At 45.6% G+C, this 13,519-nt stretch overlaps 1 protein-coding gene across 1 annotated transcript in view; it reads right to left on the minus strand.

The window, feature by feature from the left end:
* LOC144369089 (acyl-coenzyme A oxidase-like protein) overlaps positions 1-6,861 on the minus strand; it is a 165,254-nt gene extending 158,393 nt beyond the window's left edge. The window contains exon 1 of the mRNA XM_078028141.1: positions 6,648-6,861. Within this exon, the coding sequence (XP_077884267.1) occupies positions 6,648-6,778 (131 nt within the window). The 5' untranslated portion in view covers positions 6,779-6,861. The remainder of the gene's footprint in view (positions 1-6,647) is intronic.
* Positions 6,862-13,519: the final 6,658 nt, after the last annotated feature.

The following is a 13,519-nucleotide window of genomic DNA, read 5'->3' on the forward strand; positions in this document are numbered from 1 at the left end:
GCATGGAAAGATCTCAGGGAAGGGAAACATTAAAGGGGCTCTTTAAGTTGTTCCACTGAGGGATGTGTACCACTCCCATATATGAGCATGCCTGTACCCAAGCATGCCCATACCCGAGCATGCCCACTCACCAGCCTTATGAGAACTTCTGTTCAACAAAAAAGGTAAAAAATGTTTCAAAAAGCCAATCTTGTGATGTTGGCTTTCATATTCCCTACAAATCCTGATGGGAGCATTGTATCAGGCCATTTTCTGTTACTATAACGAAATCACTGAAGCTGGGAACTTTGTAAAAGAAAAGAGATTTGGCTCATAGTTCTGGAACTCAAGGCCTGGCATGGGCTTCTGCTCAGGTCTGGAGAAGATCTCATGGTGGATGGTGTCACAATGGGAGAAGAGATCCCATGGAAAGAAGGAAATCAGAGAATGGGAAGGGGCCAGTCTTGTGACCGCCCACTAGGTCCCCAAAGAGCTTTTAGTTGGTGTGTTATACCTATTGATATCTATCCCATTGAAAATCATAACAAAGTTTTTCAAGTATTCTTTAAGACCCCACCACCTCTCAGCTAGGAACTGAGCTTCCAATACATAAGTCCATGGGGAGAGAAACCACATCCATAGCAAGCCTTAAGTTATCCAAAATCCTCCTGTTGTTGGGGCAAATAGAACACTCTCACTGTATGCATTATAGGGTAGGATGGCCTTCAGCAAGCTGGGACAGTCCCAGAGTCTGGGGGACACACTAACAGAAAAAAACTGAGGTTAAGCTAATCTTTAAGAAAGGGGAGAACAATCCCAAGAGGGGGGCCTGGGCTGTGACCACAGAGTTTCTGGGAGCAACCTAGGAACAAACCCTTGCTGGAAGGAAGGAGGGCAGGTATGCAAAAGAAATTTCACCACCTCTTTTCTTTGGGAAGGAAACTGTTTCCTGGGCTCTCATGTCCTGAGAGTGGCTGACCCTGTTCAAGATTTCCACTATATACACACCGCCACACCACACCCCAACACCCTCTTAACTTCAAAGGCCCGTTGGGGTATGGGGGGACTAACCACAGAAGGCCTTCCCTAGTCTGGGGAGTGGTCCAGTTTATTTCTGGCCTTCTGTGGACATTTACATTAGCAGGATGTTAATACATCCAGAGGTAAGATCACTATCTTGTAATCTGGAGAGGAACCTGAGGTACAATGTGAACTTTCAAACTTTCATGACAAAGTTTTTCTGATATCAAATAGATATCAGAATCTTTAACCATTTGGGGAAAAAAGAATATGAAATGTCTATGCTATTACTACAACTCTGAAATCATGAAGTAAGTAAACAAGACATAGAAAGAATGGCAAAGTGTTTGTTAAGGTAACAAGATGTCTTTTTCCTTTTTCCTTTTTTTCCCTTATCATATGCAGCCAGTGTGTCTCCTCAACAGTTCCTCGTCTATGCTCAAGACGACCTATCAAGACAGATACTCTCCTCATTCTGAGGTGCGGGGGAATGGAACCCTCTGTCTCCTGCAGGCTAGGCAAGTGCTCTACCACAGAGCCAAACCCAGCAGCCAAGCCCAGTGAGGGGGAGGTCCCCCAGTGGCCAGTGGTAGTCACACAGGCTCAGCAACCAGGCTCTGCATGCTGGGCTGGCTTTCTCTGGGTCCCTGCACTGAGGTGGTATAGGTCACTAGGAAGTGCCTTCTACTTGGCCAAAATCAGTATCTTGGATCTTTGACTTCTGTCCCATATTTTAAACTGCAGTTATTTAAATTGAAAGGGCAAAGAGGCAATATCCCAGGAACACATTAAGGAGTGTAGAAGCAGATAGGCAGAGAGGGCTTTCACACCCTTCAAATTTAGTCCCCAAAGAGCTTTGAAATCATTACAAAGTTTTTCAAATATTTAAATCATTTGTAAGTAACAATAGGTCCATTAAGTGTGTCTGAAAATAACTATTTTCCAAAGCAAAACAAAAATAAGATATATTTCCCTTTAATGTCTGTCTTAACAGAGGCAGTTGGGGTCTCAGTCTCTGCTCCTGTGTTTAATTTGCTGGAAAACTATACATCATGTAGTCTCTGGAAGCTGCCACTGTACAATAGTTTAAGAATGAAACTGAAAAAAGCCAGTAACAAATGTAAAAATAACTTTGAATTTTGTGAACCTTCTTAAAGGGTCTTGTGTACCCGGTGGAAACTAGCAACGCACTTTGAGAACCATGACTTTAAAATATATGTGTGGGGGGATTCCACCTCTTGGGTCCCCTTCTTCCTCCGGGAGAAGTCTTTTCTGCTGTCCTTTAATAAACTTCTAATTTCTACTCTGACCTTGCCTCGGCGTGCTTCTTTGGTGTTATTCTTCAACATCAGGGAAGCAAGGACTCGTCACTGGTCAACAGCAGTAACATATTGGAGGTCCCAGACCGAGATTCTACACCAAGGTAAGTGTACGCACCCCATGTCTGTTTGAGGTGCATCTTTCTCTTTCTTTCTGGAGGGTAAGGTGGGCACCCGATGGCTACTTAAACGCAATTAGTGCAGCCGCCACTCTTCAAGACTTGGGTGAGAGGTTTCTCGGCCTAGGCAGCTCTCAATCACCTGTTCAATACAGAGCAGGCATGTTGGGTTCTGCCAAAGCCGCTTCCAACTTTTCTGTCTGGGCCCGGAGAGCAATTGGCATGAGTACACAGTGTCCTGAATCCCGGTCTGCCTCGGATGCGTGGAGGTGGAGGAAGGAGTTTGGAACAACTGCGGAATTCTGGTCTGGGCTACTCTCAGACGATTCTTAAGGTTCCTTTCTCTTGAGCCCCCTTCAGGCGGGGGCGCCTGAATCCTGTTTTCTTCTCACTCAGACGGGAGCTTCTCTCTCTCCAATATGCCAGGTGGACCACTAGCCTGCGTATTGAAAAATTGGGATAAATCTGAACCTCCGACGCTCAAGAAAAGGCGACTCATTTTCTTGGCCTGGCCTCAATACAAACTCTCTGATGGAGAAACCTGGCCACCAGAGGAAAATATCAATTTTAATACAATTTTACAGTTTGATAAAATTTACAAAAAAGGAAATGGTGTGAGGTGCTGTATGTTCAGATTTTCTTTGCTCTAAGGGAAATTATGCCAACAGTGTAAAGTAGACTTAGCTATGATATCTGCCATAAAGAGAAAAAATCTTGGACTCACTCAGGAAAAAGAATCAAGAGAAAAATTTGGGCCAATCAAAGTACATACTCCCTTCCCCCTTCAAGACCTAAGGCAGATAAATGTTTTTACCCTAGTTAGTTTTGTTTTGTAGTTTTCTCATAAATGGCTTAAAGATTGCCTGTTAATGTTTTGCAGAGGTACTGATTTAAGAACACACAACCTGGGTTAATTTAAGATAATAAGTTATAATAAGTCATCACCTACAGGATAGAGAGATAGGTATTAAAGCCCAGTACCCTTAATATAAGGCTGTTAACTTATTTGCTAGATGTTTAAGATTAAGTTTTAAAATTAAAGTTAAATCAAAAGGGCCAAGAAAACCAATATTTGGCTCTTGCCCTCTGAGTCAGTCTGAATCAGGGAATAGGGGACTTCTCCAAAGAGCTCTGCAACTCTAGGCCACATAACCTCCTGATCAGGGAGATTAATGAGACCAGTGGAGGACAGAAAGCCAATCAGTGCATTTGCTGTGAAGAGGAGGGTCATCAAAGAAGGGAGACATCCCTGATGCTTCCGAGGGAAGCCACATGGTCAAGCAAGGCCTGGACCCATCCTAGCGCAAATGGCACTAGCAGAACTGAGAAGCTGCTGTGAAGTTCCTGAGGACTCCCAGGGTAACTCAGCTGACTGTTAACAATAGATGGAAACAAAAGTCAGTTTGACTTGCTTCATCTTAAACACTTAGCAAAGACAGTCAAAGCCAAAACACAGCTGTTCCTGTACATTTTAATAATAATAGTTAAATGTAACTTCCATAAATAAGTAAACTGGAGGCTACAAAAGAGATTCTCAGACAGGAATGCCTGATAATTATCAAAAGGAACTGCCAGAGTAGTTTTTAGCTTAAGGTCTTTATTTCTAACCAACACAGGTAGGCTTAATGTTTGCTAGTATGGTTATCCAGCCCTAAGTAACAGAATTAAAGATTTCTCTATTAGACACAGGTCATACTAGTAAAAGGATTTTGCAAGATCAGATGATATTAAATTATTAAACTGCACCTTAAGGGAAGGACATCTGTAACCCTAAAAGTTAAATGTTGTGTTTACATCCCTGACATTTCTGGCAATGTGACAAATATCCTTAAAGATTTACATGCTCAGATAGAAGCCATGTCCTCAGCAACCTTGTCATGGAAACAATATCTTAGCTCCTGGTTCTTGGTACTTCCTGGTGGTAAACATTGTTAGTCTTTGTCTTTGCCATCATACTCATTGGCATATTCCTGTGCTATGGGATTTATTGCTACATCAATATGGTTCCAGTATTAATGAATTCTTGTTTCTCTTATAGACCACCCATCACTCAAATGGCCCTCCAGCCTATCATGGACCACTCGATAGACCCAATTTTTAAAGGGGACTCCAAACTGCTTGCCCAACACATCGTCCCTTTTCAGCCTGAAGAAGCCAGAAAGATCTTCTTCGCCCCCCTTCCTTACAGCAGTAAGGAGTTCCCAAATTACAGGGGGGAATGAAGCCAGATTTAAAGTTAGGTAGTCAGTGTAGTTAGGTAAATTGGGTCTAATACAGAGTGAAATCTAAAATGGAGGCCATGCTGAGAATGACTCAGGGAAAACAGGACAACTCATGGAATGTTAATGAAGTCCCAGAAAGGCCCTAGGCCAAAGTCCACCTCAAAGAAACGTTAATGAACAGCCCCCAACAGATTTGGAGATAGCCCATCCCAGAGAAGTGATAAGCCCATCCCAAAAGTCCTTCCTGCCCATTTGGCCCACCTGTGTCCTAACCCTTCCCACCTACATTCCATCACCAAAACTATAAAACAACCACACTTCCATGGATTCCACCTCTTGGGTCCCCTTCTTCCTCAGGGAGAAGTCTTTTCTGCTGTCCTTTAATAAACTTCTAATTTCTACTCTGAAAAAAAAAAACTATGTGTGGGGAGACCCTCAAGGACATACTCACCCCACACCTCCCACTTTCAACTCCCTGAAACTCCCACCTTCCTTCTGGGTGACCCTCATGCAGGAACACATATTCCTCTCCAGGGACATGTTTACTTGTACTGAAGCCATCTCCTTCCCTCTCAGCCCAGCACTTTCTAATGTAAGGATCCGGTGAATCGTTGGAGAAAGAGACCACAAGAGACCAGCTTCGTGCAATGGGCAGGAGGGAGTTTATTGTAGAGGATCCTAATTCAGCGCACTGAGGCTCAAGGCTCACTCAGGAAGGGAGAAGGGCCCAGAGCCCAGAGCAGAGGTCAAGCAGAGCTTAAGTACGCTTTTTGGGGAGGGCAGGGGGGTGGGGGTGGGGGCTTTGCATACATCAGAACAAATCATCAAGAGGCTGGGATAATTGAGACGTGATTAGCACATTCATTGGCGGGAACAGGTGGGGGGGTACTCCTAAGCAGGGTACACATTCAAACTGATTGGTTCAGCCCTGTGACTAACTGCACAGGGCCCTAGGCTAAATGGCCAGTAGGGTGTTGTTTTAACTATCTCAGGAATTTCAGGTTCTGGGTGTAACAGAGGAACTTAATAATACCTAATCTTTTACATTTTAATTCAAGCTTTCCAGCTTAGAAACTTTACCCTTTCACTTAAGAGAGAACCTGTACATGGGCTAACTGGCCATGAGCCACTCAGCCAACACAGCGACCTGTCCAGTTTGGGTCAGTTAGAGCTGCCCAGTAGCGTGCATTTCACATATTCCTACATGCGTGGAATATAATTCGCTCCATTTCCACCCCTAGTTTCACTCTTCACCCTCATAGTGCCATTTGTTATGCTAAAACTCTGAAATGGCTCTAGCTGGTCTTTTCAGACCCCTGAAAGGAGCCAGCCCCCTGCCCCATAGGACTCAGGAGAAAATAGAGCCCACAGGAGGCAGTGCAGAGTTCTGGTCCAGACCAGAACTTGCCAGTAACTGAGCCATTTTCTCCACCCAAAATGAATTGCACCAAACTTCCTGCCCACCTCTCGGGGCTGTGATGGCATCAAATGACATTGTAGAACCTAACCTTAAAACCAGAGTACACCTGCTGCTGTCCAGCTGCCCACTCTGCACACAGTACTCCAGGGGGCACTGGGAGTCCTCAGCCCTTGACCCAAGGCACGCCCTGGCAGGGTCAGTCCATCCCTGCAGCCCACACCATCTCCTTTTCTTACCCCTTGTGCTCACCAGGGGTAGGACACGCGGGGTGGGGACTCAGAAGCAGGTTTAGAATCCTTTAGGCCAATCCTTCCCTCCACTCAGCTGAGCGCTGTGGCACGCTGCGCCCACCTTTCGCCCCCACTGTTCCCTGACACGTGGGGAAGGGAAGCCCCTCATCTGCAGAGGTGACGATCAGGTCTGTCTCTCCTCACAGGCACACTTCACGCCACCCTTGCGCGGAACTTCCCACTGGGACGCCCTGGGGACTGAGGGGACGCCCTGGGGACTGAGGGGACATGGCGCTGACAGGGGCTGCGATCACAGGGGCTGCGATCACGGGCAGTACCTGTGCCGGAAGAGCGGGCAGCCGCCCAGAAGCCTGCGCAGCTCGTTCTTGAGGCTCCAGAACTCGCCATCCAGGTAGCGGTGCAGAGAGGAGTCCCCCCCCCCCAGTCCCAGGTCCTGTGCCGGCTCCATCCCGCTGGCGTCTGGCTCCGGGCTTCCTAGGAGCTCCCGGGTGTGGGAACTGGAGGGCACGCCCTCTGCGTCTCACCTCACCAGGCCCCTCTCCGCCTTGTCCTCTCGCTGCTCACCCGCATACCCGATGACTGCTCCCTCCCTCCCCTCATCGCCCTGCGCGGAGCCCCTCCTTGGGTGCAAAACAAAGAACTTTCCTAGGTGCTCCTGCATTGCTCTCTATCCCCTTGTGCTGGGCTGGTCAGTTGTCCCTCCAGGTTTGTAGGTCACAAGAAACAATATGTGAGTCTTAGGAGGGGTGCTGGTCTGAGCCATCTCCCCCAATGAATGGCTCCCAAGATCCATGGCTCTGGGCCCAGCTCAGCTGCACTGTGGCTCCAATCCTTGCCACCACCAGCCCGGTATTATGTTTCCATGATTAGGAGGGGACCCAAGGCGACAGGATCACCATCCAGGAGCTGGGGGCTGCAACTGGAATGCTCACCTCCTCTCCCAGAAACCTCCCTTTCTGTCGTTGTCATGGCCAGTGACAAATAAGTTCTAACTTAAGTGGAAAACGTTCCTTCCTATCTTCTGACTCTCATATGCTTTATTGACTCTGCATTTAAATACACAGGAAACATTAGCTGTTCCCCTTCTTCTAAACACTAGTTTGCTGGCCAGATGACCACTGTGGGTGTGGTCTGCTGTCCTTAGGTTAGGGGATGCCATCTGTATGAGTTTGCTTTGGCTGCTGTAACAAATTACCACAAACTAATTTCCTTCAGACAACACAAGTATATTCTCTGGCAGTTCTGGAGGCCAGAAGTTCAAAATGGGTCTTCAAAGGCTATTCAAATCAAGGTGTTAGCAGGGCTGGTCACCCTCTGGGAGCTTCACAGGGAAATCAGTTTCCATGTCTTCTCCAGCTTCTAAAGGCTGTCTGCATTCTTGGCTCCAGGACCCTTCTTGTCTTTAATATGCATCACTTCAACCTTTGCCTGCATGGTCCATCTTCTTTTGACTCTGATCTTCCTGCCTCCCTCTGATAAGGACCCATTTACATTGGTCCCACCCAGGTAATCCAAGATAGCCTTCCTGTCTCAACGTCCTTAAGACCAGCAACATCACTTTTGCCATATAAACCAACACATTACCAGGTTCCAAAACACTGGCTTTGAACCTGGGATGGAAGGAGCTTCATATTATATTTGACATTTAACAAAACTGTCACCACTCATGGCTAAAGAGCTCATGGCTCCAGGAGACACTGAAAGCACAAGGTGAATATTGCCATTGGCTGTGTCTGACAAGGCATTATAAGCTTTGTCACCAGCTTAGAAGAGACATCGTCAGTTTGCAAGCAGGATTGGAAAGTGCAGGGATTTTCAGGATTGGAAGAGGCAACTGTTTCCCAACTACTAGCAACAAAGATTAAACCTCAGAAGCATATTTGTGGCAATAAAGACCAATTAAAACTCAAGACCCTGGGGCTGGGGTTGTGGGTTCAAGGATAGAGCTGCCTAGCATGTGTGAGTCCCTGGGTTGGATCCTCAGCACCATATAAAGAGAAGTAAATAAAGGTATTGTGTCCATCTACAACTAAAAAATATTAAAAAAAAAAAACAACCTTAAGACTCTCAAACTCTACACACTTGCCCCTGTGGTAAGAATAGAATCAAACGTCTGACATCAACCCTTGTTGATGGACTTCAGGGATGCCCAGCAAGCCACCTCTTCACTCCCAGGCCCTGTCTATCTGAGCAACCCCCATCTAAAGGATCACAGGCTGCTACATCAAAGTACAAGAGAATGGGTCAGATCCCCCACTAGCTGATAAAGGGCACCCCGAAGCAAGAAGCTTATTCTGGCCTATCCAGAAGATACTAGAAGAATCAATGTGTCCTAAGACTACCACCTGTCCTGTGAATGTTTTGTAATAATAATAGCAAGGAAAAGTGGTCAAATAAATGATTCAGTAGAAACCCTCGGGTTGCCTTGGCTTATCTAGTTCCCATGGCCACTGGGTTAGTTTTGTAAGGTTGCCATACAAATGAGCACAAATCAGTTGCGGTAAACGGCAGAAATCTATTCTCTCACGGACATGGAGGCCAGACGTCTGAAAAGAAAGTGTCAGCAGTGCTTTGATTCCAGGGAAGAACCTTCTCACCTCTGCCCAGATTCTGGTGGCTCCTGGCAATCTTGGCCATTCCTTGGCGTTAGCTCATCTCTCTGATCTCTCTCTCCATCTTCACAGGCCCTCGTCCCTGCGGTCTGTGTGTCTTTAAGTCTCCTTCTTCTAAGATGTACACCAGTCCAACCTCAAGTTAATCACATCTGTAAAACTGTATTTCCAAATTTTTAGGCCACATTCTGAAATTCCACGTTGACGTTAACTTTTTTCGGTAACACTATTCAACCTAGTATACCCACCTCAAATTAATCACTGACCAACAAGGGAAGAAAAAAAACCATAATTGGCTTAGAACTTGGGTTTGTTTCTACATCAACCATGCATCAGAGTAGCCTGCAATTTTTTTTTAATGCTCAGTAAGTGGCAAAACCCATATACCCCAACCAGTAAATCTAATTTTTAGAGATAGGTCCTAGACATCTGAATTTTTTTAAAAGTTCTTCTTCATCCCCAGTGATTCTATTGGGTAGCCAGGCCTGAGACATTGGTTCAGACTCTGATTCTCAACCCTGCTGCATAGTGGAGTCCTACACTGTTAGAACAATTGGTGAAATTTAAACAAGATGGATTACATAATATCACTGAGCCAGTGTTGGTTTCTGATTTTGATCATTGTACTATGGGTCTTTAAATGAATGTTATTGTTTTTAGGAGCAAATTGAAGTGTTAAGGGGTAACAGGGTACATTTCTCTAAAGGAGTCAGAAGAAAAGTGAGTGGGGGGATGCACATGTGTACACAAGTGTATATGGAGAGAGAGGAAAAATCAAATATGGCTTCTCTAAACTAACATATTAACCAGAACTTTCTCAGTTATAAAGCAATTTGAATTCTCTTCAGCAAGATGGAAATATATTGGCTCATAAAACTCCAGAAAAACTTGGACATCATACTTGGGGAAGGTCAGAAGGTCACACTGAGACCAGGAGCCTCAACTCTATCAGTCTCACTCTCCGTCTCTGGATCTCTCTCCCTCTCTTGTCCCTCCTCCCCTAAATCAGGCTGGTCTCTGGGGAGACCTAAGTCCCCAGCAGATAGATAATAGAGGCTCACAGTTTCCCAGCCCCACATTCCTCAGCTTTCGACATCAGAAATACTTTCGTTTCTTCCTCATCTCCAATTGTGATAATTTGACTTTGATTGACTCAGTGTGGGTCGAGTACTGCACTGATCAGCCAGCTGCTGGAGGAGAGGAGTGTCCCAAGCAACTATATGAGGACATGGCTACCCTGCTATGGCTGGTGAGTCTGGTGGGAAGTGTTGCCCACTCCACCACCCACCCAGCTGCTCTACACAGCAATATCCAAAAAAGCATTCTGCTAATAATTCTCCTTCTAGGCGGTCAGTAGCATAAGAGCGGTCAAAGGACAACAGGCAGATGGGCCTGCTTCCCTTGGCCAGGCTCCGAGATCCTCCATGAAAAATGCTGGGGAAGACCTGGGGAGAAAGGTGGAAGTAAGAACCTGGGAACAAAGGAAGTCAGTGGGCTTGTGCTGAGGATGGACTCCTCCAAAAAGGCTGATATCTGAATGATATCCCTAGAAGCTGCCTGATAGTACAAGCCCGAGGCCATAATGTTGCCTTGGGCTTTGCTCTTTGGTGCTTCTGGGCCCTGAGGCAAGGCAGGGCCCTCAGCTGGGCATTTACAGAGGAGCCTTCATGTAGCAGCTAAGTGGGTCTTGATGTGGATCTGGTGGGCAGGTTTCTTTTAAGCTGCACCCATAGATGAACGACCAGGAGTGCTGACTGACTTGCCCAAGGGCACACAGCTCTTGGTGGCCTCCCAAGCACCCTATCCAGGGCTCATGCAACTCAAAGTCATGCCCTATGTCACACTGCTCTAACTTGAGGGGCCTCAGTAAACGTTCTGGATGCTGCTCTTATGGAGGCTTAGGGCACAAACACTACACACTACCTTTAGGACTCAGGGTTCTGTGGTCAGAAGCAGCCTGTTCCCAGGGACACTTCAGTATGATTTGTAGAGGTCATGGAGCCATAAAATGTTAAGAGTTGGGGGCTGGGGTTGTGGCTCAGCGGTATAGCACTCGCCTACCATGTGAGAGTGCTAGGTTTGATCATCAGCACCACATAAAAATAAATAAATAAAGATATTGTGTCCAACTACAACTAAAAAAATGTTAAGAGTTCCAACCCCTGGGGCTTGTCCAACTAGACCTTCTTTTCAGATGAGAGTGTGGCATCTTATGGGTCATCTGGCCACTGCACTGAGGTTTGAAGAGAGAAAAATGTGGATATCGTAATGTCTGCCTAATTCCCAATACTGCCCAGCTAGAGTACTTCTGGAGTTCTAGTAAAGGTATTTTACTACTCAGATTTACCTGGCTCCTGACTATGCAGAGCTTAGCCCCTGACCAAGCCCTTCCATCTTTCTTCTCCAGGAACCTTGAGAGGCTTTTCCTATAGATCATGAGCACCTCTGCACCTCCCCACCCCACATGCAGCCCTGGGCTGGGATAGAAGGTACTGGGTGGGGACAAGAACCAGGAAACACAGCTTTCCTTCATGTCATCACAAGGGACAACATTTGCAATGGGAAAACTGGTCTTCCCCAGTGTTTTTATGTAAGTAAGCCTTTTACTTACTGTTCTCACTTATGCCAAGTGCTAGACAGGAATTCCGGGAGAGGGAAGGGACAGATTCCTGAAACAGCCACCATGTTGTCCTCAGGAATGAGCTCGCCTCCAAACAGCCATGGCTTCATTATGAGATCACCCCTGATACAACAGCCTCTTCTTCTCCCCAGGATGAGAGCCTTCCCACAAGTGGACTCTGATGGACTCACTCTGGCCTCCATGAGGCCCACAGGCACAAGTGGCCTCCTGCTGGGAATACATGCTTATGCTCCTTAAAGTTCCCAGCAGGCAGGCTAGCATCAAGGGTTCCCAAGCACTCCGTTCTTGGAAACAATTAGGTGTGAACTGTGATGGTTCTGGTCCTGACTTCACAGAGACAGTCCAGCCAGTTCTGGATTTATCTTAAATTTGAGTTGGAAATAGTATGACTTCACTGTTTATTTTTCACTGACTTGCATGAGCTACTTCTGCTCATGAAGAAAATCCAGAAGCAATACCTACCCCACAGCAGTGAGCACCCAGCACCCAGATTCAGATCTCAAAATGCCATTCCCTACTAGGGGAACCAGAGCTCCTGGAGAAAGGCTGATTCCAGGGCAAGGCAGGAATGTCTGAGATGAAACTTGAGTGTCTCTGCAGTGCCATAAAGCAAGGATGTCATCCTGGAAGTTTTGTCAAAGGGACACAGGAGTCCTTCACCAGCCAAAATGCCCAATTTGAGCAACAAGAAAAACATAAACAGCTTAAGAAAGGATTTAAATCACACACACACACACACACACACACACACACACACACACACTCACACACACACGAAATTGAAAATAGCTTGCAAAATTCCTCAGCCCAGGGAAACATGAGGCCAGAGACCTGGGTCAACCAGATCATTCTGACACAGCAGAGCAGCCCTTTCCCATCTGTCACAATTCTCACCTGGAATATGTGATGTATATTTTATGAATATATTTCAGTAAATAAGTGTGAAAGAATAAAACTTTTGAAATCATTATCTGGCAATTCCCAGGAGATGATGGAGGTGGATAGGTAGTGGTCATCAGGGCTACTAACACTGGCTAATGACAGGTTGGCAAGTATGTGGTAACAGTCAGATTAAACTGCTAACACCAAGCTCCCTAGCCATGACACAACCAGACACTCTGGCTCCTGTGGTGACACAATGGAAAGCACAAAAATCCACCTATTTAACTTTTCTGAGGGGAAAAAGGTTGAACACAAATCTAATAAAGCCTCTAGGTCAGGCAAATGATATATCAGAAATACAAGGGAGGGACCAGTGTTGTAGCTCAGCAGTAGAGCACTCACCTAGCATGTGAGAGGCCCTGGGTTCAATCCTCAGCACCACATAAGAACAAATAGATAAAATAAAAAGATTATGTCCAACTACAAATATATATATACATATTAAAAAATACAAGGGAAAAAAAGTCATGTTAAGAGATCCCATAAAGATGAACTTAGCTAAAAGCTAAAAATGCATAGCAAATGGTCAAGTATTTCAACAACAACAAAATGGGCATAAGGAAAAGGAAAGAGAATTTTTAAAAAATATTTTTAGTTGTAAATGGACACAAATCTTTATTTATTTATTTATTTTTATTCCAGGACACCTAGAAAATGAAAGGGCAGGTACCCGTAGCCTCCCTGTTTCTCACCTGCACCCCACCCCATGGTCACCAAGAGGATAGGAAGCTTCCCTCCTGCCATTTTAATCTGACAGTTCAATGGTACCATGGTCGAGGTATATGGTTGCAAGTCTTGGTAGACTGCATTCACAACTCTTAATGTATCTAGAAAGAAAACATTTGGGGAAACTGCCCATGGTTCCAGTATAATTTTCTCAAAGAAAAAAAACCTATAAGTGTCATTGAAAATATGTATGAATCAGGATAGAAACTTGGTCCTTTAGATAATGCTGGACACTCCAGGAAAACTGATTCGGTGCTAAATAATTTAG

Source organism: Ictidomys tridecemlineatus, chromosome 12, assembly GCF_052094955.1.
Source record: "Ictidomys tridecemlineatus isolate mIctTri1 chromosome 12, mIctTri1.hap1, whole genome shotgun sequence".
In the NCBI taxonomy this organism is placed as follows: Eukaryota; Metazoa; Chordata; class Mammalia; order Rodentia; family Sciuridae; genus Ictidomys; species Ictidomys tridecemlineatus.